Source organism: Lipomyces tetrasporus (genome assembly GCF_029532465.1).
Source record: "Lipomyces tetrasporus strain NRRL Y-64009 chromosome Unknown POJ06scaffold_3, whole genome shotgun sequence".
NCBI classification, from domain to species: Eukaryota; Fungi; Ascomycota; class Lipomycetes; order Lipomycetales; family Lipomycetaceae; genus Lipomyces; species Lipomyces tetrasporus.
The window spans coordinates 1,895,806-1,922,868 of record NW_026611598.1 but is presented as its reverse complement, the minus strand read 5'-3'; the positions used below and the strand labels follow the sequence as shown (position 1 = coordinate 1,922,868).

General features: G+C 49.2%; 8 protein-coding genes across 8 annotated transcripts; 5 read left to right on the top strand and 3 right to left on the bottom strand.

Moving 5' to 3' along the window:
* Positions 1-2,958: 2,958 nt before the first annotated feature.
* On the bottom strand, positions 2,959-3,959 carry POJ06DRAFT_236968 (nucleotide-diphospho-sugar transferase; the record flags this gene model as incomplete). Its single annotated transcript, XM_056185929.1, has 2 exons — positions 2,959-3,606; positions 3,663-3,959. The coding sequence occupies 2 exons, from the start codon at positions 3,957-3,959 to the stop codon at positions 2,959-2,961; spliced, it is 945 nt and encodes a 314-aa protein (XP_056045805.1).
* A 690-nt stretch (positions 3,960-4,649) lies between these two features.
* On the bottom strand, positions 4,650-6,299 carry POJ06DRAFT_294834 (uncharacterized protein; the record flags this gene model as incomplete). Its single annotated transcript, XM_056190484.1, has 3 exons — positions 4,650-5,378; positions 5,437-6,050; positions 6,272-6,299. The coding sequence occupies 3 exons, from the start codon at positions 6,297-6,299 to the stop codon at positions 5,067-5,069; spliced, it is 954 nt and encodes a 317-aa protein (XP_056045804.1). The 3' UTR covers positions 4,650-5,066.
* Positions 6,300-7,235: 936 nt separating this feature from the next.
* POJ06DRAFT_294833 (general substrate transporter) lies at positions 7,236-9,375 on the top strand. Its single transcript, XM_056190483.1, has 2 exons — positions 7,236-8,042; positions 8,099-9,375. Exons 1-2 carry the CDS (start codon positions 7,522-7,524, stop codon positions 9,219-9,221), a joined length of 1,644 nt encoding a protein of 547 aa, XP_056045803.1. The 5' UTR covers positions 7,236-7,521; the 3' UTR covers positions 9,222-9,375.
* Positions 9,376-10,004: 629 nt separating this feature from the next.
* POJ06DRAFT_274571 (uncharacterized protein) lies at positions 10,005-12,159 on the bottom strand (the record flags this gene model as incomplete). Its single annotated transcript, XM_056189619.1, has 2 exons — positions 10,005-11,859; positions 11,919-12,159. The coding sequence occupies 2 exons, from the start codon at positions 12,157-12,159 to the stop codon at positions 10,265-10,267; spliced, it is 1,836 nt and encodes a 611-aa protein (XP_056045802.1). The 3' UTR covers positions 10,005-10,264.
* Positions 12,160-12,322: 163 nt separating this feature from the next.
* POJ06DRAFT_82156 (uncharacterized protein) lies at positions 12,323-14,066 on the top strand. The gene is made up of 4 exons (XM_056191611.1): positions 12,323-12,583; positions 12,636-12,836; positions 12,899-13,131; positions 13,185-14,066. Exons 2-4 carry the CDS (start codon positions 12,664-12,666, stop codon positions 13,739-13,741), a joined length of 963 nt encoding a protein of 320 aa, XP_056045801.1. The 5' UTR covers positions 12,323-12,583; positions 12,636-12,663; the 3' UTR covers positions 13,742-14,066.
* Positions 14,067-16,298, top strand: POJ06DRAFT_82157 (putative pantothenate transporter). The gene is made up of 6 exons (XM_056191612.1): positions 14,067-14,610; positions 14,668-14,870; positions 14,930-15,186; positions 15,251-15,448; positions 15,508-15,862; positions 15,936-16,298. Exons 1-6 carry the CDS (start codon positions 14,392-14,394, stop codon positions 16,210-16,212), a joined length of 1,509 nt encoding a protein of 502 aa, XP_056045800.1. The 5' UTR covers positions 14,067-14,391; the 3' UTR covers positions 16,213-16,298.
* Positions 16,299-20,524: 4,226 nt separating this feature from the next.
* On the top strand, positions 20,525-23,045 carry POJ06DRAFT_82055 (uncharacterized protein). Its single transcript, XM_056191609.1, has 5 exons — positions 20,525-20,742; positions 20,797-20,903; positions 20,954-21,187; positions 21,244-21,678; positions 21,733-23,045. Exons 1-5 carry the CDS (start codon positions 20,683-20,685, stop codon positions 22,799-22,801), a joined length of 1,905 nt encoding a protein of 634 aa, XP_056045799.1. The 5' UTR covers positions 20,525-20,682; the 3' UTR covers positions 22,802-23,045.
* Positions 23,046-24,991: 1,946 nt separating this feature from the next.
* On the top strand, positions 24,992-26,802 carry POJ06DRAFT_194084 (Dak1 domain-containing protein; the record flags this gene model as incomplete). Its single annotated transcript, XM_056184940.1, has 2 exons — positions 24,992-25,463; positions 25,511-26,802. The coding sequence occupies 2 exons, from the start codon at positions 24,992-24,994 to the stop codon at positions 26,800-26,802; spliced, it is 1,764 nt and encodes a 587-aa protein (XP_056045798.1).
* Between the last annotated feature and the right edge of the window lie 261 nt (positions 26,803-27,063).

The window sequence follows — 27,063 nt, the reverse complement described above, 5'->3', positions numbered from 1 at the left end:
TGCTGGTACAGGATCGGACAATTCCGGGACCTGGTATCGTCATATTGTAGCTACTGCATATGGACATCGGCATAGAGTTCGATTGCCCTTATGCGCACTGCTTAGCTTATTCGGCGACAACAACATGTGCAAATAATTCAATATTTCGGACTATCATTGCTCAAACGTATGTATAGACGGACAATGAGGCCGAGGTATGAGTCATCGTGTCAGTCATGAGCCTCGGTAATCCTTGAAAGTTCGGAGCCGATGTCGCCGGGGTCCAATGTCATCGCCGACGTCCCGTCTCCGGTGGGTCTCTTATACATCTACGCTAATTAGAGCATCTTTTTGCCTTAGGAATATGCGCGTTCATGGTTTAGTCACTTTGCTCGTCAATTCCGGCCAGGATAATCTCTGAAAGTTGGGTACTTCCGACCAAACAAATGACTGCATGATAATTAGGGTGGCGGACAATAATGCAATTAGCACAGACCAAAGTGGTCGTCGTGTCGAGATTCTCAGGACGTCCTAGGGCGCCGACGACGACAACGAGGAGGAACAGCTTCCATTCTCTCAAGGCGATGGAGCGGCAACAACCGTCCAAAGTTGCGCGTAGGGCCATTAAGGTATTGCATGGGCGTCTCCTTATCTTATAGAGCGCCGTGGGCTTCCGAGGCTAGGAAAGTGATGGAGTTCTTTGACCACTAATCGAACCAACGAAAGTTCTCCATGACATGCTCGACTAATGCGCTAAGGCTGTTGACCGGTATGCAAGGTTTAACAACAGGCAAGAGCTAATCTCGGTGTTCATTCCGTGGACACGTAGAGTCTGCAAACGCCTATGGAAGACGACTTATTCAGCTCAGTCCTCATCTGAGCAGTGCAAACGATCTTACAAAGACGACGCGAAAGGGTATCCTGCAATCTGTCTGGCTTGCTTGATCCCTAATTATGGTCCTTCCTGTACTGTGTTTATTTGCTCGCAATTCTACTGGCACACAGTGCAAACATCAGGGGCGGATTGGCGTCCAAAAAAATGACGGCCTTTTACAATGCCAAAGGTCGTCCAATATGTGTAAGCACCTGATGCAGGTCTGTCACCGGCAAATGCTGAGGGTGAAGGAGCACTAGAGCTCATCCCCACCGTAAGGCAACGAGAAAAAGAACTAAAGAGGATCGATTGAGGCTGCCTGTTGTCGTCACAATTACTACGCACTCGGAGTAGGTCTCCGAGTTGGATTAACAACTACTTCAGCGAGTTCGAGGACCGACGGCTGGATTAGCTTACAATGATGGACTCCAACCGCCCTATATTGGCAAGAACGACATCGTCCGTGCAGCTGCGACAACGCGATTGCTACTGGTCTCGTCAGTTTGCTTCTCAAACGTAACTATTTGGTCAATTGTCGATTTGAGGATTTGAGGCTCTAGTCTGTTTCCTTTCCAAGGTGATGCTGTGCAAGTCATGGAAGTTTTATGACCGGTACTTTTATAAAGCCGATGAATAGTTACCACCGAATTTCCGGAAATGTTTATCTGACTGGATTGTTCAATCACGGACATAGTACTCTTCTTTAGCACCTTGTCACAGTTAATAATTCGAAAATTCGTGTTGTTTAATGCGCCCTAATGTCCGCGGTCAAAATGCTTTGACCTTTGGTGAAAGACTGGATTTTTGGCTTGTGCTTATGACCAGTTCGAAGTCCTACGTGAATAGAAAATACTCTTCTAGTCGGCACAAATAATGAAGTCAGTCCGATGCGTCCGACCTCGCAATAGAACCCACAAACACGTTAACGGCTACTTGGCGGGTCAAGTGTGGTAGGTAGGCGTATGAGCTGGCTCATTTCGCCAAGCTGCAGTATGTGATGAAAAAGCCGATGGCACGCGTGACTCCATTTCGTTTGTAGGGTGCTGAGCAGTGACGACGACAACGAAGATGAAGTCGGCAGCAAAAATCACTGAATAGCGTTTGCGCATTATGAACTCGTTACGAGCAGGGTGAGGTCTAAGAACAACCTTACTCCGCATATTCTGCAGTTCCAGAGGGTTAGTTCGTTGAGTGGTTACGATTTTATTATCTCAAAAATGGGAAATTGTGCTGTTCAAGGCCGGGCTAATTTCGACCTCGTGATACTCAAGCATGGGGTTTTATTGCCGTCTTGCATCCCAGCACAAATCAGACGACGTGGGATACTAGTATGTCTGTAGTCCAAGAGCAAACGGAGGCTGCCGACGCGCCCATGATGCGACGCGACATTAAGGGCCGGAAAGTCACCCGCGTCCCACACGTGAGTGAATAAATCTCTATATTCGACGGTGTATTTAATTGCTCGTTCGGGCCGCAATCGCGACTCGTCAGGATCTCTAAGAATTAACGGGAAACATATATTAGACAAGTAATCCGCAAACTATATATACACGTAACAAATCCATAAGCAACACAAAAAAACCATCATACCGAACCCTCAACACAGCCATCCGTGACGAACACAAACAAAACTCATCCCGGGCGAACTTTTTTTTTTCATTTCCGTGCGCAAACTGCTAACCAAAACGAAATTTCAATGGTCGAAACGATATTGCCGTCCTGGACGCAGTCACGTCACCAAACACAAAACCAAAGCGCGAGACAAAAAAACCCGTAGAAACAAACGAACAAACCCCCCAAGGGAACAAAAAGCCCGACTATCTGACTGTATAATCTGACTGTATTTAAGCACTGGCGTGCTGTATTCTTCGTATTCGTAGTTAAACATCCGTGAGATGATCGGAAGTGTTGTTCTAGACATTATGTTGCCGCCCGCATAGGTCCAATCTAACACGACAGGCGAGGACAGAACTATACAAAAAAAAGCGTGAATATACTGTATAAATTCCCAAGCAATACGAATCCCGATATGCGAAACTCCCTACCAACCAACTAAAACAAAATCACAGGGTTTATTTGCATGCTGATCACTCTGTTGTCACACGCTATTCGCCATATTCGAGATATTTGTAGTTCAACGACGTTCGCGGGTAGTACACCCGTCTGACAACGAGATAGGATGTGAGTCCGACGACAGCAGCGAGCACGAACCCGAGCACAGTGAACAAGAGCCAGTGGCCGCCGAGATACATGATCCATTTGGCATCGTCCTCGTGCCAGCTCGAGCCGTGCAAGTCGTTGAAGTACGCGGCACCGGGCTCTGGCGGCATCAAGATCCAGACCTGCTCGGCGTCAGAGACGGCCCAGCGCTTGTGCTGCTTCCAGATGACGGACAGGAACAGCGGACCGGTCGCGTACATGACGGTGATGTATGGCACGCGCCAGTTGAAGTTGTAGTTTTTAAGCTCGAGCATGACGCGCATGAAGAATGGATGACGCGGGGTCGAGCCCATGACACTGTTTGACACACCAGTGGGATCGGCCTGGCGCACCCACGCCGGATAGGTCAACAGTGGGTCCAGTCGGGACTGGCAGCCCTCGTCGAGGTCGATGTAGATGCCACCGAAATGGTGCAGAACAAAGTAACGGATGGCATCTGCCCTCATGATATTAAACGGATAGCTGTCGTATGTGTCGAGAAACCACGGATACTCGTCAGCAATAAACTGTCTTGCAGACTCGTCAGTCCATAACTGGAAGAATGAGTTAGCATGGGCACGTAGGTGTGTTTTCCACCAGACATATGCACCTTATATTCAAAGTCAGGGTGGCTCTGCAGACAGCTTTCCTGGGCAGCCCTCCACTTCTCGGGGACAGTTTCGTTCTTCCATGTCTGGTGGAGAATCTTAGGAATGAGTTGCGGGTGAGAAGTGACTGGCTGGCCAGTGTCTTTGTCAGTCGCTGGGACCTCGAAGTCGATCGCGTTGTCGTTGACGGAATCGAACAGGAGAGTGATGTAGTCGAAAGTAACGACGACGCCGATGATGACAATGAGACCAAGAATGACCAGTGGGATGGCGAAGGGCCTGCGTATGGCGAACCGCATAGGTGAAGCGGCGAATGTGGCGGAGCGGGGGAGTTGGTTGGGTTGAGATAAGGAAATTCACGCGACGACTAGAACGCAGAAGACGCGGGGCATTCCTTGTAGAGGACAGTCGAGGGTAACAGCTGAGAGTCGAATGAAATATAGGCGATTGTTCGACAGGAAGAGAGTGCACGACACGATGTAAGAGTTGGAAGATGGAGACCGAGGTTGCTGGAGGTGGAAGGCAAAATGAGGCTTTTTTGGCAGCCAGGCAGACAGGCTGGCTCTGTAGTTGCGGGCCGCGTCAGTTCAAGAACGAAATGCGCGGTTTTACCAGCTCAGGAACGGGTGGCGCAGGCCGTACCAGCCTCAGTCGGGCACTCGACGCACGTGACCTCAAACCACCCACCACACAAGACCAACCAAGCCCGTCATCACACATTGCACTATGCCGTATTCAGCAGCTGGACTACCGCTTTTGTACGCTGTGCGGCGCAGTATGGTGGCCAAACTAAGTCAGAAGGGCTGTGTCGCAGTATTCACAAGCACGGTCGAAGGTCCCATCCCGGATCCTCGGGGCGATTGATTTCGCCGCCTCGGTCCGGTTCCAGTTCAGTTCCGGTTTTGGTTCCGGTTGCACCCTGGATCGGCCGTCACGGCCGCCGATCGAGCGATGTCACACAAACCAGCCCCTTAAAGGAATTGCCCACACAGGTCACCGCACAAAAAACAACCAACCAACGCAAAAGTCGAAAAGCCACGGAGACATTCGTGGGCGTGCGGTTGTTTACTGATGGTCGTGTTGTCTACGGTTACTGGCCATGCATGCCCTGGATGTCGATTGCCGACGCATGCATGAATGTCACTGTGGGTCAGCATTGGCTGCTGATGCCTGTATGTGGCCCTACTCGTCATGTTATCGTTATCATTCATATACCCAAGCCACCCCAAGAATGACGTCAAGCTTGACCTCCGATGACAGCTGTTGTCTGCCTTGGGCTCAATCTTCAATGGAAAGAATCAACAACAAAGTTTTATTACATCAATAGGTAGATCTACATTGAACGAATGTACGCTAGCCACATTCCAATAACCGCTTATGACACTGTCGCCGGTGCCTCCTCCTCGCTACCAGATAGTGTGTCCGCCGCTCACAACGATATCACTACCAGTGCAGAACGTCGACGCGTCGCTCGCCAACCAGGCAATAACACCTCTCAACTCATGCACAGCACCAATCCGGCCCAACGGGTTCAAGCTCGCCCAGAATGCTTCCATCTCCGGCTGGTCGTCAAGTACAGCAGCCGTCATCTTCGTGCGGATGTGACCGGGCGAGACCGAATTGACCCGGATGCCGGCTGGACCAAGTTCGCATGCCAGCGAGCGGGCCATCTGGATAACGGCTGATTTGGACGTGTTGTACGCAATCCAGTTCATTTCCTATCAGGTGTTAATGTCCGATGCAAAAAAAAAATCGCTCTATTTTTGACTAGCATACTCTGTTGGTGACGCTGCCGGACATGCTGGCAATCAAAATGAGGCTGCCTGGGATTTCCTGTTGCTTCATCTGCTTGGCAACCGCCTGTGCAGTGAAAAATACGCCGTTGCAGTTAACGTCCATAACCTTCTCGAACATCTCGGCAGGATAATCCGTGCAGTCGAATTCCCTTCCCAAAATTCCCGCCGCCGCTACACACACGTGGATCTTGCCGTCGTTCTCGGCGGCAATCTCGCGGACGGTCGCGCTGATGACTTCCTGTTTGCTCACATCGGACGGCCGATAGTGCAGGGACGAACCGAGTCGCTTGACGTACTTGACCGCGGCAGCAAAGTCGACCGACGGCGTAGCGGGCAAGTCGATCGCGTACACCTTCGCGCCCTGTTCGGCGAGCACGATCGCAAACTCGAGCCCTAGTCCGCCGTTGCCGCCCGTGACAATCGCGACCTGGCCCGGCAGCGCAAACTCGTCGAAAATGCGCGACTTGACTTCGAACGACGGATCCGTCTCGGCCTTGAGCGCAGCATTGACGCCGATGTCTTTGCTGGGCACAGCCACGAGCTTGAGCGGAAATCGAACACCAGACGTGCTGAGCTGCGCTGAGTTGCCATTGGCTCCATTGGTTCCATTGGTTCCGTTGGTTCCGTTGGCAGAAGGCATAGTGATGATTGTTGAAGTGGTAGAATGGTTTATTGTGAAGCAGGAGTTGGGCAGATGAAGTGATGCAGAGCGGGGTCGTAACGTCACGGTCGGTGATCGATATTTATTTTCGGCTACGCAATGCATAATCCATAACAACTGCGCTCGTCCCAACCCACCCTCCAAATTGCATTACAGTTCCGTTCCGGCTCGCAGGCAGTCATGCCGGAAACGTTCTGTCAACAGCATGACCCGGCCAGATTTCGTCTATCCTAGTCCACATTGCGCAAAGTTGTCACGAACCATCTCAACTCCAACAGGCATCGCGCCAGCAGATAGTCGGCATTCCCTTGTTTGGACTGCGCACCCCGCATTGCAGTCAATGTGGAGACGACGAGACTGTGACGTCATCTTCATGCCTCGGCGCCTGGGTGCCACCAAACCCCGTTGCTCCCGTAAGCATTGCCCGGAATTGCCGTTTCTGATTGAACGTTCGATCGAGTCCGAGTTCGATTAAGTGCTCACGCGACATCGACGTTACTCGCTAAGCAGAGAAAATTACTGCGGTAACGATATTGCTGTTCGGTTATTTTGCTAATCGAATCCGTGCGTGTTTTGTGCATGCCGCGTTAATATCAAACTGTCTTAACGGCTGTGCAGGGCCGTGGTAATTGTCCACGCGATGCGCAGACCCGCAGCACTGTATGCACTCCTATTCTTGAGCCTTGGGCCAGCGGACGACGAGAAGCTTGCTCGACCTCTCCATGCCGTGTGCATGCGGGCATATGTACGTTAGCTCTACGTCTGCCAACTTTCAGAATCTATCGGCCGTTTTTTCTGCTCGATCCGACAACCGTTTAGGTAATCGCGAGTGGCAAATCGAATCGTAGACTGCTCCTCGTAGAATTTCATCACCGTCAACGGGTTAGGGATGTCCCAAGTCCGGGGCGGACGATCGCTTCATGGTTAAGCTTTAGACTTTGCGGGGTGCGCGCGCCGCTGCCAACTCAAACCGGGCCAAGCGCGGAATTACTTGCCCCGAGACACAATTCGGAATGTCCAAACTAGGAAGTGCCGAGGTTCGCCTGTGCGGACACTGCTTGGCTCGAGCCTTGTCCTCGGGCGCAAAATCTGGGGGATTCGCCTGCGACCTTGAGTCAGCTCGACAAATCTCAGTCACAGACTTTATTCACGCACCTTTTGTTTGCTTTTATCCTCGTTTGCTAATTCCGGTCGTCCCTCTTCGATCCTTAACATTCACGCTGTAAATTCTGCTATGGTCAAACCCTGATCTCCATATTTCGTCATCGTCATTCGGTGAATCGCTCCATGTTGCCATACCCCGCGTTCGTTTTCGACGCTATATAAACGTCGTCGAATAGCATTTAAATTGCGTCTTCACGGCTTCGGACTTGGCTTGTTTAGGCTACACTTCTCAACTTCGACATGCCTCAGCGATACCACGGATTACGGGGCCACAAACTCAATAGAGCTGTTGCCGCAATCGCGGGCATCGGTTTCTTGCTATTCGGCTATGATCAGGGCGTCATGGGGGGATTGCTCACGCTCCCGGAATTTATCGAGACCTTCCCGGCCATGAGCACCAGTAGCAGCCTCCCGGCTGACGTCCGCGCACACAACTCTACGATCCAGGGAACCGCGGTCGCACTATACGAAATTGGTTGCATGATGGGCGCGATAACGACTATGTGGCTTGGCGACAAGTTGGGCCGACGCAAGATGATCTTTATCGGCGCGTGTATTATGATTGCTGGCGCCGCGATCCAGTGCTCCTCGTTTTCATTGGCACAGTTTATTGTTGCTCGAGTAATTACTGGGTACGGAAATGGCTACATTACCGCAACTGTGCCCATGTGGCAGTCCGAGTGCGCAAAGGCAGAGGCTCGCGGAAAGTTAGTCATGATTCAAGGCGCATTGATTACTGGTGGCATTGCAATATCCTATTGGTATGATCCGCCATATGATCCCTCAATTTCAACTAATTCTCTAACAAATTTTGCAGGGTTGATTTTGGCTTCTATTTTGTTGATAACCAGGTCAACTGGCGATTTCCCGTCGCATTCCAGTGCGTTTTCGCAATCATTCTCGTCTGCACTGTTCTTCAGTTGCCAGAGTCTCCGCGATGGTTGATCCGCCATGGCAACGAGCAGGAGGCAAAGAGCGTCTTTTCCGCCCTCGCGGACATCGACATCAACCATCCTGTTATTGACGAGCAGGTCCGCGAAATCAAGGCCACCATCTCGGCCGAGCACCAGGGCCGAATTCGGGACATTTTCACCTTCAAGCGGGAGAAGCACTTTCATCGCGCCATGCTTGCGTTCTGGAACCAGGCTATGCAACAAGTGACCGGCATCAACCTCATTACGTACTACGCCGCGACAATTTACGAGAATTCGATCGGGCTCTCGCCGCTCAACTCGAAAATCTTGGCCGCAGCAAATGGGACAGAGTACTTCATCGCGTCGTGGATCGCGTTCTTCACCATCGAACGAATTGGTCGCCGCAAGCTGATGCTGTTTGGAGCAGTCGGCCAGGCCGCGACCATGGCCGTGCTCACGGGCACCGCACATGCCGCCGATAACGGGAACACCAGCGCCGGCATTGCCGCCGCGACATTCCTCTTTGTCTTCAACACGTTCTTTGCGATCGGCTGGCTCGGCATGACCTGGCTCTACCCGGCCGAGATCGTGTCGCTGCAAATTCGCGCGCCAGCCAACGGTCTCTCGACGGCCGCGAACTGGATTTTTAACTTCATGGTCGTCATGATCACGCCTGTCGCGTTCAACAACATCGGCGCGTACACGTACCTCGTATTCGCCGTCATCAACGCCATAATGGTGCCGTGCGTATACTTCTTCTATCCCGAAACCGCTGGCCGGTCGCTCGAAGAGATCGACGAGATTTTCGAGAAGAGCAACCCTTGGACACCTTGGGATGTGGTCGGCATTGCAGCCAGACTACCGCGCCATCACGTTGACGTTCTCGAAATCGCCGATGAGGAGAATGATATGGAGGCCGGTGCCAGGAGAAGGCACGCTGGATGGCAGCAAGAGGACGAGGAGGGGGAGAAGCCGGCTGCGTCGCATTCCGATCAAGGCAGTAGCGGAACAACTGACAAAGCTTGATTGTTTATTACGCGAAAGCAAACATATGATGTGGTTAGGTAAAATGATTGAATAAGTCATATCTCAGTCTTTGAATACAGTTGCATTCTTGTCAAGTCCTATAACCCCTGTAAGTATGCGTATATGGCCATGCTGTTCCCACTTCCCCCTTGTCATTGTCCTCTTAGTAAGATTTGGATCCTACCGTCTGTAGTCCAAGTAATCCAGCAGACCACCCCCCCTTGGCCTACTTCGTCAACTAATAAGTAAGAGTTTTAGCTTCTCTGGTGTGAATTGCACAACGCCGTCAACCCAACCCTGAACGGATCTACCATTTACCAGCGCGGGGGGACTAATCGTGTAACTCCACGTGCTCGGTTTTACAGCTACGAGGTCAGAAGAATATTACCCACGTCACCCAAGCCCACAGCAGACCTTCGACATTGATTTATTCAAACAACATAATCCTCTAACTTAAATCAATGCGGTCCCCTGACATATACATTAATATGTAGACATGAACGAACATGAGCGACAGATCCGTCGTGATATTTGTTGACTTTGCCTTTGAGAGAGAAGAGCGACAACGGATCAGTCGACATTGCGGTTGTGTGGGCTTCTGCTGTGAAAGGCAAGTGAGAGCGGCTGGTGACAATAATAATGTTGTCCACAAAGTGTCCGGGTCTGTCCCGCTGGACTCTCAACTATTGCGCCGTTCTCGCCTTAGCCTCTCGACAGCTAATTTAAAAATTCTGGGAATTGCAACTCTGCGAAAAAAAAAAATACTCTATGACCAGATTATGTGGCATGCGACAACTGGTTTTATATAAACTAGTAAATATTTCTACATGAATTCTTTTTACAACACACCGATACCGCTAGGCCAATGAAGTGCTCGATCAGCTTGCCGATCGATTCAAAGACATTTCCGATTACCCTCAGTTAAACGATTCATCTTCCCACCGCAATATCCAAGTTTAGTTCATAAATTAACCATATATGTCTGTCAGATATGTATACTACATATTCGGGGGGTCCAGCAAGGCAATTGTAACGAAAGAAACCTATTTCTCGCCCTCTGAGTTGGTTTTCGGAATTTGCAGATACATCAATGGCGCATGCTGGGCACTCCCGTGCGTATCCGTTTCGCCAAAACTTGCACTGACAGTCGGTCGTTTGATTGTCGCCTTGTATGCTAGGGCAGGTTCCCACCACATACTGACGAGCACCTCCTCTAGCGGGATGCCGTACAAGTGCGATATAGTCTCGGCCGTCAAGACGTTTGATTCTTTGACTTGGTCGTAGATTTGTTGGTTAGGAAACATGATGTCAAATGTGAGCTCATATGGCCCTGCATTTTTGCTTCGAAGCACACTGGCTAGCGACGCAAGGTAGACGAATCCAGACGATGGAGATTGCCCCAGCAAATGTGTGCTCGGTAATTCTGCAAACGTGCCATTGTGTGCTCCATTGGTAGTCTTTGTCTCAGTCTCCAAAGGAGTCGTAGGAGATTTGCGACCAGGAGCGGCGTTTGTTCCAACGACACTATCAACCGTTATTGTGAAAAGAGAGGTTGGGTCTGAAACTGGCATAATATGGTAGATGCAAAATTCCGAGTACGGTCCTAGCGGGATATCGAAAGGCGAGAAAGGCATAGCAAAGTTACCAGCCGTTGCGATCTGATGAGGGTAGTCTCCATGTAGACACCAGATTCTTGCCATACTTGCGACATGGGTCGCCTGTTCTTGTGTCTCTGCCCATGCTTCTCCTACCAGGCAGAGTTCTTTGGATGTGGGATTTGGATCAGGTTCCAAAGACTTCATGATAGCGTTTTTGCCGTAAACGTGTGCCTCAAATTTGAAAGGAAACGCTATGAAATCCTTGAGACGTCTTCTGCCGCGTTCAAGAAAGTCGTCTAGTTGAGAGGTCAGAATCGGATCACGGAACCCGCCAATGAATGCACTTCGATAGCCTCTCGCCCTCGCAGCTTCAAGCTTGATTGTATATTGGGTCTCTGGAATAAATACGGATCCTCGAACACGAACAGTCCGCTGGTCGGGGAGCTCGTTATAGGTAGCTTTGGTCAAGTCCAAAGCTCCACCAGGACCTAGCAAGACGTCCGGACGGCTCTTCTCATAGAGTGTGTGGGCAGCGACTGAATTCTTTGTGCATTTTGCTGCTTTGTTCAAAGGTCTTATGTCGAAGCTATCTCTCCTGACAATGGCCAATGCTTCCTTGCTCTTGGGCTTTGCGCATAATGCACCACACTCCATGATCTTCCCCATGTGATAGGCAATCCCCAGATCGCTGAAGCCTTTCCACATGCAGAACGCCGCGTAAGGTGATGGGTCGTATGATCTGCCGCCAATAATAATATCGAAGTTAGGGTGCTCATTCATGGCTTTTAAGTATGGCTCTAGGCCCATCTGTGCGACGATTCGAGAGGCGTCGTCGATGTCTTCGCGCTGCAGTTCTGGAACAGCAGGCGTACATGGAGTCACTAAGCCATGCTCTAATTTTTCTCTGACTGTATCCTTGTCTACTTCAGCATATATACGGACAATTTCCATAGACCGGTATCCTTCACGCTCGATGCATGCCTCAATGATGTTGAATAATAAATCAACGTGGGAATTAGCACCATCCCCACCTGCTGATCCTGTTAAGAGTCAACACAAGTCCACTACCAACGTACTGATTGAAATGGGCTCTCCATACCAATAAGCAACGGCACCTTGTGAGAATGGCATGCTGCAACCAGGATACTCAGGTCACGCTCATACGACTGGCGCGAGACAGTTGTGGTACCTAGAGCGAGCTTTGATGGCCCACTGTCTGTTGAGCCACTGTCGAGAATGACTGCGTCGACGCCATCCTCGACTGCAGCCCAAAATAACGCTTCGCTGAAGCCGTATCCCAGCATGCCAATCGGCGTCAGGATTCTCAGATCGTCTCTCATCTTTGCAATCAATTGAAAGTGCGTGCGATTTATGCCTGACTGAACGAAAGAGGTTAATTGTCTAAAATCAACGAATGATGATGTATCAATTCAATTACTATGTAAGAGATTTTTGATAGCATACAGCAATCATGAACATCCATGGTTAATTATATATCTTCTATACAAAGTGTTGTGAAGCATCACAAGCAGACGCCGAGGCTCCCGAGGTCGGCTCGAGACCGAATGCGGCCCGATCGCCGACTTAGGTTTCGTCATTCAATGCCCTCCAACTGCGAGAATGGATTGGATCTTGTGTAAATTAAATTGTTATTACTTTCCATACCTCATTTGGCCTCGCCACGTTTGATTGGAAACTCTATTTGACCGAAATTAGGAGCTAGACATTGTCTGATTGGAACACCCTTGTACGGAAGTATTTGATGTATCCTCTTTTGTATTGATATCTCTCCGCTGCATCTCCTGACAATTTCCAGTTTCAACCGCCAGATTAAGAATTGCATCATGTCCACTCGTCCCGCATTCGAAGCTCTTCCTTTGAAGGAAGACCACCCCCCTTATTCCGCATGGGGTTTGTACGGTGAACATGATGAGCTAGGGTCTCTGAACTTGTTAACACAGGAGACTGTGCTTGCCGCCAAGTCAGAGATTGAAACAGGAACTACCATCAGCCTGAAGTATGCATCAATATGCCCCTTACGTCGTGAAATGCATTTTAACCCCTCTCTCTCCCTCTTAGCCTTCCGCTGAACGTTCCAATTGCACCAATGAACCCAGACAGGGGGGCTTTTAAGCATCGCTTTATTGTGAAGCCATTTTCAAACGACGACGAAGCGGTTGTCAATACCCAGAGCTCCAGTCAATGGGATGGTCTGAGACACTTGCCATATCAAGCAAGTAAGACGTTCTACGGCGGTTTCACTCAAGACGACATCAGCGGTCCCGCACCAACGACACGCGGAGGAGTACATAGTTCGTGTGAAATGACCCGCTAAGAGTGCATGGCGGTAGCTGACTGATTATAGACCTCGCGCGAAAAGCAATAGCGGGCAGAGGGGTGCTCCTAGATTTTCGCTCTTGGGCAAACAATCACGGGATTCACTATGACGCCTTCAGCACGTATCGTATAACTCTGGACCAGCTGTTGAAGTGCGCAGAAGAGCAGGGCACTGAGTTTAGGGTTGGCGACATCCTCCTCATTCGGTCCGGTTGGGTCGAAGATTACTATCGTCGATCCCATGAGGAGAGGCTTGCCTTGGGGGATAGAGCCGAGCGAACCTTTGCGGGTGTTGAAAACTCGCTTGAGATCGCCAAATGGCACTGGGAGACTGGATTTGCCGCTGTCGCTGGCGATACCAACGCTTATGAGGCCTGGCCTCCTGAGCGATCAAGCTCCTTGAAGCATGCTTTGCATGAAGTATTCTTGTCCGGATGGGGTATGCCGATCGGGGAACTATGGAATATGGAAGAATTGGCCGCCGAGTGCAAGCGTAGACAGAAATGGTCATTCTTTTTGACCAGTCAACCTTTGGATATCCCTGGTGGAGTTGCCAGCCCGTGCAATGCCATGGCAGTGGTTTAGAAGACGCTTTAATGCAGTGTGCCGATAGTGTTTTAGAAGACTACCTAGGTAGCTAGAGAATTTAGAAGACCCTTGTGCTCTCGAATGTTTTTCGTTCTACGTACGTACTTACTTTATTTGCCCAAGAATTCAGGGCACTGGCGAAGTGAAAACCTAGATATGTCATGACTCATAGGTCTGGCGATCGCGATCAAAGGGAGGAAGACCAAGGTTGTGTGACGTGTGCTCTACTGTATACCACTGACGCGGATCGGGAGAAGCTTCTCGGCTCCGGCCGGCATTAGTTTGCCGTGACGTATCAAGAGTGCCAGCAAGTTTGGGACTCGATGCTTCGACATTTAGATATTTTGATCAGATACTTTTAGGTGTCTAGGACGGACCGACTTCGCAAACACGCCGACTCGCTCCCGACTCGCGGCCGACTCGCTGCCGACTCGCTACCTAAGACTCCGATCCCCGCATGGGCAGAGCAAGGGCTGCCAAGATGTCTACCCCGGAATTTAGATCCTAGTATCAATCAATGCGGGGCCCCACATTGTCAAAATGCTATTAATACGAATAGGTAAACTGTTTCTAATTTGGGTCCCTCTCAAAGATAGTTGAAGTTGAGTTGCTCAGCAGAAAGAAGTTAGTCTCTCTTGACCGCAAACATGGATCATCCTAAAGAAAAGCCGGATGATGCAAGGATTGAGGATATCGAACGTGCAAGTAACACAAGAAGGATATCAGTATCCGAAAAGAATGGCCTTGGGATGCATGAAATGGCAGTCCTCACTGCTGAGGAAATCAAAGCCGAGAAACGATATGTCCTTAAGCTTGACCTTATCGTCTTACCGCTCATAGCGGTCATGTACTTTCTGGCTACACTAGTAAGTCGTTGCACATTCCCATAGCCGACTTTACTGTATTTTCTGACTGTGTTCAAGGACCGTGGAGATATTGGCAATGCAGCCATTGCAGGAATGGATGCTGAATTACGCATAACCCCCAAGCAGCTGAGCCAATGTGTTGCCTTCTTTTACATTGGATACATTGTCTGCCAAATTCCCGGGAATATTTTGATGCGAGCGATTGGCCCGAACATCCAGCTAGGCAGTGCAATGATCGGATGGGGACTGGTAACTACTGTGTAAGACTGTTGTTGCACATTGTTGGCGTGTCTAAAACTAACTCGCTGTATTATTTTAGGATGTGCGAAGCTAAGAACTGGCAGGCGATCGGTGGTCTTCGGGTGCTGATTGGTGCCATTGAGGCATTCATACAAGCCGGTCCATTATACCTGACGCTGTGGTATCGAAGAGAAGAACTTGCAACTCGGGGAGCCATCTTTTTCTCGATGATGGCGGTCGCAGGTAGTATGAATGGTTTGATCGCGTACGGTGTTGAGCATAATCTGAATGGCGTCCACGGTTGGGGAGCCTGGCGATGGATCTTTCTCATCGAAGGTGAGCGTGGCCATATATCGAAACTTACTACTATTGGACATCAATTTTTATACTGGACTCATAGGAATTATGTCTGTGGGCATGGGCTTCGTTGTCTTGGCACTGCTTCCTGCCACACCCGAGACCGCCGGATGGCAATTTACAGAGAAAGAAAAGGAGATCGGTATGCGCAGGTCTAGAGAAGCCTTTAACACACCTCATGCCAAGATTCAGCCGAAACAGCTGATTGCTGTGATTAAAGATCCCAAAGTGTGGTTTTATGGTATGAATCTGTGACGAACGTTATATACCTAGGTAAATTTGGCTAACATGATGATGCAGCCTTTGTATATTCATGCATGAATATCAGCCTGGCGTGCTTCTCCAGCTTCTTGCCCATAATCATCCACCTGCTCGGATACTCGACACTGAAGACGCAACTACTGACAATCCCTGTCTATGTTGTGACTGGAGTATTCACCATTATTGTGTGCATTTGTTCAGACAGATTGCGAAAACGAGGCATCTTCCTGATCGGATCATTTTTGCTGGCGGCGGTAGGTTGGGTGTTACTCATCGTCAGTGACTCCAGGAATCTATCTTTCGGCGGTACATTCTTGGTTGGAATGGGAACGTACCCCTCTGTAGTTCTGATCCAGAGTTGGATGAATTCCAATGTCATTGGATTTACGAAGAGGTATGAAACGTGAATCTGTCCCAGTGGTATATATATTATTTAGGTGTGAAAAATATGCTGACCCCAAGAACAGAGCAGGATCGCTGGCTTTTATTATGGTCTTCGGACAAAGTTTTACGCTCCTCGGTGCGGAAATTTTTAATGATGCCCCGAAATATTACAGAGGTAAAGTGCTCTCGCTTTGTAGTTTGGTTGTTGGGGCTCTTGTTACGATTGTGTTCTTGTTCTACTTAAGACATGTGAATGATTGGAAGAGGCGGAATCAAGACAGTGAGGACGCATCTGAGAAGAGAGCTCTAGGTATGGAGGAGATATGCGACGACCACCCGGACTTCATGTTCTGGTACTAACCTCGCTGTCTTGTACTTATGATATCGACGCGTCGTTGGCCTGATAAAAATTAGGTAGCTGTTTGAGGTTGATTATATAGTTTCGGCATAGGCGCAGAATGCAAGCCAAAAAAAAATCACCTAGTAAATTGATGCTATGAAAATGGACGTTAGTTCGTATGGCCAGTAGTACATGGAGACCAGGGGCTCTTGGTTCTACTTAGGGCTAGGGCTTTGTACAAAACGGCAAACAGGACAAAAGAAACAAACAATGCAAATAATACCCGGCGTTCCGATAAATGCCACCATCCATCAGTCTTTAAACATCAAAAAAGCGTTTTGGATAGAGACAAAAGGCTTTGTTTCTGGCCTGATTGGCCGCCATCTGGACAGGGGCGTTAGTACCAATTCGGCTAAGCGAGACCCTGCAGACCCTCGGGCCTCCAGAACCGTATACAAAGTCCGAGTCCACGAGAAACACGTCAGTCGGCAGTCTCCGGCAGGTCTCCTTGCAGTTATTGGATAGAGAAATAATGATACAGAATAAATTAATAGTCCGTATTTGCAGTGGCAATATGCCGTGTCCGGTATTAAATGAATAATAAACCGTGCGCATATGATATATAATAACTTATAATACTAATGTGTAATATAACGTACATGTATAACGAGCGGCGCATTTTCTCCTCGACGGCCCCCCTCCACACTTGACACTCTTTCCCTCCACATCAAAGCATGGAATTTTCTTCTAATGAAAGCAAGATCATCCTTGCCATCGAAGCACTCCAAAGGTCCAAAAAACTAAGCGTTAGGGCTCCAGCAAAGATATATGGTATTAGTGAAACGACACTACGTCACCGACGGGCCGTTGCCGACAACCACGACGCGATGTTCCAGCCAATTTGAGGAGATTGACCGACCTAGAAGAATCAGTTCTTGTTAAATACATCCTCGACTTAGGCGCCAAAGGATTTCCTCCTCGGCTGTCTATTGTGGGAGATATGGCAAATCGACTTCTCGCGAGTCGCGTCACGCGACGCGCCTCGCGTTGGGACGCGTTGGGCTTCGAAGTTCGTCAAGCGCCGCCCAGAGCTCCGGACGCGTTTCCAGCGAAAGTACGACTACCAGAGGGCCAAATGCGAAGATCAAGTTATTATTCGTAGCTGGTTTGAGCTTGTACGCAATATGTACGCGAAGTATGGCATCGTGGATACGGATATCTATATCTTCGACGAGACTGGGTTTATGATGGGCGTTATCTCGACCGCAACGGTTGTCACAAGCTCAGACGGGCGTGCAAAGGCAAAAAAGGTACAGCCTGGCAATCGGGAATGGGTTACGGTAATCCAGGGCGTCAATTCCCAGGGCTGGACGGTGCCGCCGTTCGTCATTGTTGCAGGGAAAAACCACCTCGCGTCTTGGTATCAAAACAGCGGATTTTCACCCGACTGGGTAATCGCTGTTACTGAGAACGGCTGGACGACGGAATGAGAAATGCATGGATTGGATTCGGCATTTTGAGAAGCATACCAAGCCCCGAACTGATATATATATATATATAAAATAGTCTTGAACATTAACATAGACATTAGTATATAATATATATAACTAATAAGTTAGTCTTTAATATTAATATAAAATAATAACGTGCGTGATAAGCGAGCCGCGCACATTCTACGGCCCTTCCAACGTTTAAGCCCAGCTACGACACAATAACAAAGTCAAGCAATTAAAACTAATCGGAACTATGCATAGTAGACGTTTCTTTATCTCCGTCGCAAGTCCGGGCGTTATGTCCGGGCTTACTGCACTTACTGCAGCGCCGTTGAGCTGGCTCTGACCTCTTCTTCCGACCACCACTCTCACGCGTTTCACGCTCCAGCTGCCCAACAACGTCTTTTTGTGAAGGTCTTGCCCATCTTGTACTGTAAGGGATCCTCCAAGCCTGATGCGTGTCCTTTTGCCCGCCGGCGCTTGCTTAATGATTCATTTGCCTTTTGAAGTGTACGGACTTGTTCGCTGAGGAGGGTGACCGTGCGAGCTAATGCTTGCGTCCGTTTGCAAGCCGATCGACGGCATTATAAATCGGTGTCGGTGAGCTATTTTGATGACAGGCAATGCGACCTTTGATGAATTCAGACTGTGAGACAGCCTCTGTCGGGTTGTGCGGCGTCTGAGAGATCCAAGGGTTGGTGGTAGGGAATGGAAGACGCGGAGGTGTTGGAGTTCGTATCCTGACATCCAATTTGGATAGGACAACTTCAGGGTCCATAGGCACTAAACCTGACCCTCTGAATCCCGCCTTAATATTCTTTTAGTTTATACACGTGTAAAATGCGGCTCGAAAACACTATACGATTACGAGTTACGATTACTCGCAAATCGTATCCATCCCTAAGTCAAGTTCAAGCCACTCCGCGATCTTTTTAGGATCTTCGAAGAGCGCTCTCTGGTAGTCGTACGCGCGATTAAGCTGTGTCTTAAGCATTGGTTGCTGTTTGACGAAGTTCATTGCCCAATGCTTGCCCACGGATCCCGCGTCGCGCTCTGCGAGCAGCAGATTAGCCATTAACGTCGCGTCGTGACGGTCGCCCATCTATTCGATCGCGTAAGGTGGATTCGGGTACATTGTAGATCGTTGCAGCCTGTCGTATGCTTAGCTGAGCGCGTTTTTGGGTTGCTTTGAGGGCTAATAAAAGTCTACGTTCTTTAGAAGCGGATTCCATTTTTTGTGGTGGAAAAATGTCGTGTCAAAATTGATAGATATACGTTGAGTAGAAAAGGGCGGGGCTCGCTTATCACACACGTTATATGATATATAATAAACATATTTAATGCTTCCCCGCGCTGTTGGTTCCAGGCGGATTTTTCTTTGTCTAAAGCGGCCTATCAGAGCCAGCGCTCTCGGTGAAGGCAGCGTGTGAGAAGTAAATATATGAGCTGAATGAACAGTCGAAAAGGGGGCTGAGAGTCTACTTCTCGATATCGACCAGTCTCACGGACAATTCAGGTCTATATATACATGAACACCTCAAATGAGGAGAAACAAACAAACAACTCCTCAAGCTCCCCCGCTCGCCTATCACTACTACCGAATGTACACTACTAATTCGGCTACCTAAGAACAGATCTGAGCTCTAGAGCGGGGTCGTGGCACAGCCAACGATCAGATCAGAATTTGAAGCCTATGGCCGAAGCCGCTCCTGAGGGTTTCGTACCTTCGGCCTTCGGCGAGCTCCAAGGCTCCACCGAGTCTAGGTCGACACGTCGTCCGAGGATGAAGAGTTTTGTTTATTTGTTTTGTAATCAGTTAATGGTTGTAGAGACTCGGACAGAGCCGAGGGAGGCGCGCTAATAAGAAACGCCCGCTCCCCGTCCGCGACCTCATACATAATATTCTAAAATATATTGTTACAAGCAATCCAGCTAGCGTAGCATATAGGGCGATTCTGCCGACTCCTAATAGCGGAGATCGATCGGATCTCCGACAATCTGAAAGCGGGGCTGGCCAATCTCCAGCATCCAGGAAGCGAGGACGGCTCGGCTACGAGGTCTAGAAGCGAAGATTAGCTTCAGCAACCAACCAAATGAAGCTCGACCGAACAACCTGGAAGTGGAGACTACCTCTAGAAACGTATCTTAGGTAAACCCTTAGTGAATACGTCCGCGAGCATATCCTCTGTTGGCTTGTAGACCAATGAAATTTCCTTTGACTCTAGGCGCTCCTGAACAACACGATATCTGATATCAATATGCTTTGACCTGGCATGTAGGGCTGTTACGAATATTCGTAATTGCGAATATTATTCATCTGCTATCTATAAAATGAGATGATAACTGTATACCATGATTTTACTAGCTCTTACGCAACCTGACCCTAACTCTGACCCAGTTGGACGCTACTGTATGTACTCATTGCCTAATTAGTCAATTTTCTAGCTTCTTTAAGCATGTCACGTGATAACTTGCGAATAACGAATAATTATTCGTATTCGCATACTTCTTTAAGCCTGCGAATAAAATTAGCGAATATTATTCGCACTGTATTGAATTGCGAATACGAATAACGAATATAGCAGATATCTGCGAATATTCGCATTCGCAAGCCCTATTGGCATGAAACGTCGGCCATAGATACGCAACTTTATTATCTTCGAAAATAGTCATCGGCTGGAGTTGCGGATAATCGAGTTCCCTGAGCAACTGTCTTGGATGTCACAAGACCCCTTAAGTGTCCACCGGGATGGCACTCAAAGCGACAAAGCTCTGTGGCGTTGTCTACGCGGAGGCCGAGTACATGGCTCTGAGTGCGGCGGTGAAGGAGGCTCTATTACCTCTCGCTAGTTACATCATCGAAACGCGCGGCCCAAGAAAAAGGGCTTGCAGACTTCCGTGCTTGTTCGCCTCCCTCTCGAATGAAGTAAATCCCTGTGGTTGTTCATTGATTTGTATTATATAGTATTCATTCTTTTCTGACCCCCCATCGACACAATGAACCCGCCAGCCAAGAGATATAAAGGAGTGGCGTGCGTGCACTGCCGACAAATGAAGGTAGGCATTGTGTGAATCAAGGAGGACTCGGCAAACAGAAACTCATGCTCTTAGCTTCGATGTGATTCGGGAGACAGATTCCCAGCTCCGTGTTCGCGATGCCACAAGTCTGGCCGTGACTGTTCCATTAATCCGTCTTACAAAAGGACTGCAAGAAGAGAGTACGCCGCAACCGATAATCATCGACCAGGGACGTTGTTGACAGTTGTAGCCGTCTAGATGAACTGGAGCGAGAAATACACGTGCTCCGAAGTAATTTATGGGAGTCATCGACGAGCGTGAATCGTGTAAACGACCCCGTGGATACACCGTCAGTGGCGAACGAGGAGCAGAATGCACGCGGCGCGCCGTCTTCTACTGATACGAGCCCATCGCCAATCTCGGACATTCAAATCTTAGAGCAGACCATGGTGTCTAGGGACCTATTTATTAATATCTTAGATGAGTACGCTGTGTTCAAAAGCTTCTACTGTGTTGGACGACCGTGCTTACTCGTGGTAGATATTACCGATATTACCATCCAAGATTTCAATTTCTACCTCCAAAGGAAAGAGTGCTACAAGAATGTGGTTCCTGTCGCCTACTATTCTGGGCAGTGGTCGCCGTCGCGTCAAGATCCGTCCAGGGATGTACGGAGTTCCGGAAAAGTCTCATCTGGCCGATCAGACGTCTGGCTATGGAGAGTGTTATCCGAGAAACCCCTTCGCTGTCTCTCGTACAAGCGTATTTACTGCTGTGCGTCTGGCCAATGCCCTTCGGGGCGGTCACTGACGACCCTTCCTGGACATACTGCGGGATAGCTACACACAAAGCACAGCATCTGGGGCTTCATCGACCGGATCATCTCAATGAATTTGTGCAGGGGGCAGCTTTTGACCACGAATTGCTCGTGTCGATGAGAAATACATGGCTTGCTTGCTTCATCGTAAATCAAAAGTCCATTTACCCCATCGTTTTATCATATGATCAATTTGCTAATACCCAATGTAGCATCAGCGCCAGACTCGGAATCCCCGCCACGATCAGGCCAGACCACGCAGTTATGCAAGCTTTAAACAGTGACGACTTTTGCAATCCTACATTCCGCCATCTATTGGAATTAGCACACAAGGAAGCCACGTTTTCGGAATTGCTAGGCCAAAATGTCGCTACTGCAGACGGACTCACATCTGACCCACTACCTGTAATCCAAGCCACTGACTTGGAGATTGAGCAATTCGAAATGAGACACAAGTCAACCTGGACGACTGGGGTGGAACGGAGCCTTCTTGGTACCAAGCTTAGACTTTATTCATATGCATTTCTCCGATCTGATAGCACGGTGGACTGTCGAACGGAAGACAGAGCCATAAACAGGACGAGGAGCTTGACGACTTGCTCTTCGCGGATATCTTTCTTTTCGTATCTATCCAAGTGTTATGTGGCAGCTCTGCGGCTGATAGAAATTTCATGTCCAACCGAGGCGACCAATTTGACGGCTCCTGATGAAGACCTACATTTATTAGGACTGTCCAGCGCATCAGCAGCAGCAGCATCGAATTCAACGCTCTTTTGGACTTCTTCAGACGTTTCCAATATTATTTTGGCCACTTTTGTATTATTACAATTCACGAGAAGATGGAATTTGAACGTTGATGACACAGAAGCGGAGAATGCGATAAGTCGAGCTTGGAATCTACTTTCGTCTCTTTCGATTGCCGAGGGGGATCACTACAACCGAATTTGCGACATTATCGAATATATCGGCAAGTTAAAGTGGCCTTCTTCATCAAAATCGGAACAACACCAACAACAACCAACCTTACTTATGAGATCTCGAATGGGTGCGAGCATTGGATGGGATCTAATACATAGCGCGCGTCGGAGATTTGATAGCGGGGGCGCAACTTATAGCAAACAACTGCCCGAAATGCAGCAGTCAGGAGTTTCGTTAAACAGTAATATCAGTGTGGATGCCATGATAGGCTTCCCGGAAATGCCCGGTGAGCGCTCAGCTGCCTTTGACGATATTTTATGGCCCATGTGGGATTCAAATTCGAGACCAAATCATTTATCTTAGGTAACTTGCTAGGCGAGTGGGCGTTAATGATATAACGATTTAAAACAAGACACACACTCGCTCCACAAAGGTCTCGATCATAAACTTGCTAACACCTCGTTCCATACCTCCGCAAGCGAAGGTTCTCTTGCGACATGTTGCGCATCATTCCTCACCATCTACACGTGCTGCAAGGCTATCAAAATATTTCCGACAGTTTTTGAGGTTGTTTTGCAACACAAGGGACATCGTTAGAGCTGGTTAAGCATCGGTGTCGGCGCTTCTACGCAGACGATTCCGTTCATGATCTTGTCTGTCAACGAGATCGATCTCACGTTCCAGTTCCGGTACGCGAACCAGTGGCCCAAAGCGATTCGACTCATGAATGGTGATTTGGTCGACGGCATCGAGACACTTATTACTCACAAGTTTGCTCTCGATGGAAACGTTAAGGCGTTTGAAACAACAGCGGATCCCCAGACAGGGAGCGTAAAGGTCATGATATTGGATGAGGCTTAGTTTAACGTGTATAGATGATTATGCATTTGGCCTTTGTATATTTCAATACGCGTGGTTATTGCCGCCTTTGATAGTCCTAATTAATGACGCCGAAAGTTATGTGCATCGATTAACCCTGAGCCACTTTCATCTCCGAACGTATGGTGCGCGCCGTCTGTCCGAAAGAACCCATTTTTCAGTCATTTGTCTCTCTAGATACGACGTTCTATATACAACTATTCTCTGTGTGCGCCAAGGTTAAGATGCTGGGCTAGTCAAACGATCAGCAATGGAATTCCAGAGTTGCACAAGTAAATGATGTCATGCTGAATGGCCGACAATTCGCTTAGTCATATTTAACGGGACTTGAGTGTGGCGCAATCATTGATAAGTTTCCTGCATGTATATAGAGACTGTGCTTCGATCTGGGGATCTGACCCATAAGCGAAAGTCCAACATTGTCGAGACTGTGCATGACTTTGAATAATAGCCAGCGAACACTCTCCGGCTTCCTTCGATGATACAAGTCGAACTGCATTCCTCGTTAGCCTACAGCCAGTATTTCTATGTGAGAATTACGACCTTTCGGGCGTCCTTGTGAGTGCACATCTGATAAGGTAACTGTAGCTGACGGTTGAACAGCTGAAATGAAAGTCAGCGCTGAAAGTCATGAAGTCTCAATTTAATGTACCATTATTGTTTGTATCCTTCAACATCCATATCCAAGATATCTCTCTCTTCATCACCAGAAAGTCCATCACTAGTACTTGCGCTCTCCAGACCAGTAGGCTCTACCTCGTCATTTTCACCGCCATTGTCGACGCTGTCATCTTCCCCAGTGTACTGGTCATCGCCACAATCATCACAGGGTTAGAAGGCCACAAGCTGGCCAAATTAGCGCGAAAGCAGTTTTGAGGCTGCTCGGTCTGTCTCAAGACATTAATATTAGTCGAGCAGAAAAACACATTCAGTGTAACTATAATTGCTGTGGATTATGAGATGAGTGTTTCTAATTCGACTGTTAGAGTTACCTGACAGGCTACGCAGAACTAATATATCAGAAGATTTTAGACGCCGACATGCCCTCTGCTTCCCCTAATACAATAAAGACGCTAGGTTATCGCAACTTTTGCAAAGGGTCTTTATGGTGTTACTACAGAAAATGGGGTAACGTGACCCTAACCCTGAGATGTAGTCTCCAGTTTCTCTCAATGGCAAGGAACCAAGTGGGCGTCGGTCGCTTTCTTCTCCGCATATTTCGGGTATAATGCGACAACAACTGTCACGACCTCACAGGAAGTCCCTATTTTTGATCGAGAAGAGCAAAATTGCGACGTTCCAGCAGGGACGGTTCCGACCCGGATTCGCAGTGCATGTGCGGCTCAGATTCCCTAAGCGGGGTTGGGTATTCGGCACGGTCGCCGAAGCCGCGCGGATCTTTTCCGGCGGCCCGGCATCTCCTAACGCGGTAACTCCAGTGCCATTGAATTTGGGCATCGGAGGAGCGCCCGCGCTGCCCGCCCCGGATCAAGTTCCTCTGAACTGCACACGTCCCCAAGAGTCGCACATGAGCCGATCGATATCGGAAGTTCGTGCGAATGAACTCGGGGCGCGGAATACCATGTGCTGGGCAACGTATAAGTGCCGCAGTGCGTCATATTTAGATATCTCTATGCAGTCCTTTTCTCTGGTGTCCAACCTCATCGGCAAGATATGGCGACGAAACACTTTTTCCCAGAGGCAGATGGACTGGTTGAGCAGGCGCTGCTCGGTACGGTGGCTTCACACGCGGACCTCGGTCTGCTCTACAAAGATAAAGTCATCTACCACAAATCGCACCAGCGCAACCAGGTCTCCGTAATCTGTGGCGGCGGATCAGGCCACGAGCCAGCACACGCGGGATATGTCGGCGCTGGCATGCTCGCGGCTGCCATTTGCGGCGACTTGTTTGCTAGTCCGTCTGCAAAGCAGGTGCAAAAGGGGTGCATGGCTGTGCCGAGTGACCAAGGACACGTTCTGATTGTTACAAACTACACCGGCGATATGCTGCACTTTGGGCTGGCGTGTGAGAAATTGAAGGCCGAGGGCTACAAGGTCGGTGTCGTCAAGGCTGCGGATGACGTTTCGGTAGGGCGCAAGAACGGCGGAATGGTCGGACGACGCGGTTTAGCCGGGACAATTATATGTAAGTTGTCGCCTCTACCGATATCGTATACCGACTAACGGATCCAGTGAACAAATTACTTGGAAGCATGTCTGCGACCGGCGCTTCCTTTGAAGAAGTTCTCGCACTTGGTGCAGCCGCCGGTTCGAGCCTTGTTACTATCAGCGCCGGCCTCGATCACTGCCACGTCCCCGGACGACCGGCAGCGTACGGCGAGCTCGACTGCACGACCGTCGAAATCGGCATGGGCATCCACAACGAGCCCGGTGTGCGAAGGTTGTCCCCAATCCCGCCTATCGACCGTCTCATCGACGAACTGCTACGGTATATGATCGATCCAACCGACAGCGACCGCGCTTATGTCCCGTTTGATCCAGCAGATGAGGTCGTTTTACTTGTCAACAATCTCGGAGGCATGTCGACGCTCGAGATGCGCGCAGTCACACAGGTTGCAGTCGCACAGGTTAAAAAGACCTACAGCATCACACCGAGTCGAGTAGTGGCCGGTACGTTTATGACATCACTCAACGCACCCGCATTCTCGCTCACGCTGTTCAATTCGACGTATGCTTCCAAACGATGCGGCGTTCCAGTCTTCAAGATTCTGGAATACTTTGACGCCGAAACTGACGCACTGAACTGGCCAAAGACGCATTCCTACAACGAAGACGCAACGATATCTATGGACATCAAACCCGCGTCAGAGGACTCGAATTCGTATGCCACAGACATCCTCGTCGACCCCGATACACTTGACCGCAAACTGCGCAAAGCGGCAGAAAACATCATTGCCAGCGAACCCAAGTTGACGGAGTGGGACACGGAGATGGGCGACGGCGATTGTGGCACTACGATTGAGGCCGGTGTTCTTGCTCTTCTACAAGCCATGGACGAAGAAGGTCTAGCCCGGTCCGGCTCGGTTCTGAAAGTTGTTGACGCTATTGTCGGAATCACTGAGGATCGTATGGGCGGCACACTTGGAGCTGTGTTTGGGATATTCTTTGCCGCACTGTTCAATTCGCTTGTAGCGGCATCGAGTGCCGCACCAAAAGGAACTCCTGTCGAAAAAGTCATTGCGACTGCAACTGTTGAAGCATTAGCTTCTCTCCGTGTCCACACGCCGGCGAAAGAAGGTGACCGTACCGTAATGGACGTCATGATTCCATTTGTTGACGCGTTCAAGGACGGCGACATTGCCGAGGCTGCCAAGGTCGCGAAGGCTGCAGCGGAGGGCACGATGAAGCTGCGGCCGAAGCTTGGACGAGCCACTTATGTTGGTGGACTGCAAAATCGCGAACTGCTTCCACCAGACCCTGGCGCGTGGGGAGTGCATGAACTCATTCAGGGGCTCGCTGAGTAATATAATTGTTATGTTTCTAATGTAATGGCATTCCTAGATTGCATTTCCATAAGCTGTCGTCGTGCTTATCAAGGCGGAAGTCGTCGTAGCATCGATAAAAGATAAACTTTCGTTTATCGCGTACTCGACGCGATTGTGGACAGCAGATAGTGAATTGTGCCATATCCTATGAAAACATTTCCGTATGAGCCATAAGTGTATCAACTATTGCACAATAACCCGGTTTATTACTAAACTTGCACTTGCTCGACGTCCAAGATT

Excerpts from the sequence above, each read along its gene's own strand:
- POJ06DRAFT_294833 (XM_056190483.1), top strand. The coding sequence starts at position 7,522 with ATGCCTCAGCGATACCACGGATTACGGGGCCACAAACTCAATAGAGCT. Across the intron at positions 8,043-8,098 it reads GGCATTGCAATATCCTATTG|GGTTGATTTTGGCTTCTATT; the intron begins GTATGATCCGCC and ends CAAATTTTGCAG.
- POJ06DRAFT_82156 (XM_056191611.1), top strand. The coding sequence starts at position 12,664 with ATGTCCACTCGTCCCGCATTCGAAGCTCTTCCTTTGAAGGAAGACCAC. Across the intron at positions 12,837-12,898 it reads GGAACTACCATCAGCCTGAA|CCTTCCGCTGAACGTTCCAA; the intron begins GTATGCATCAAT and ends TCTCCCTCTTAG. Across the intron at positions 13,132-13,184 it reads GACACGCGGAGGAGTACATA|ACCTCGCGCGAAAAGCAATA; the intron begins GTTCGTGTGAAA and ends GACTGATTATAG.
- POJ06DRAFT_82157 (XM_056191612.1), top strand. The coding sequence starts at position 14,392 with ATGGATCATCCTAAAGAAAAGCCGGATGATGCAAGGATTGAGGATATC. Across the intron at positions 15,187-15,250 it reads ATGGATCTTTCTCATCGAAG|GAATTATGTCTGTGGGCATG; the intron begins GTGAGCGTGGCC and ends CTGGACTCATAG. Across the intron at positions 15,863-15,935 it reads GTCATTGGATTTACGAAGAG|AGCAGGATCGCTGGCTTTTA; the intron begins GTATGAAACGTG and ends CCCCAAGAACAG.
- POJ06DRAFT_82055 (XM_056191609.1), top strand. The coding sequence starts at position 20,683 with ATGAACCCGCCAGCCAAGAGATATAAAGGAGTGGCGTGCGTGCACTGC. Across the intron at positions 20,743-20,796 it reads TGCACTGCCGACAAATGAAG|CTTCGATGTGATTCGGGAGA; the intron begins GTAGGCATTGTG and ends TCATGCTCTTAG. Across the intron at positions 21,188-21,243 it reads TTTATTAATATCTTAGATGA|ATATTACCGATATTACCATC; the intron begins GTACGCTGTGTT and ends TACTCGTGGTAG.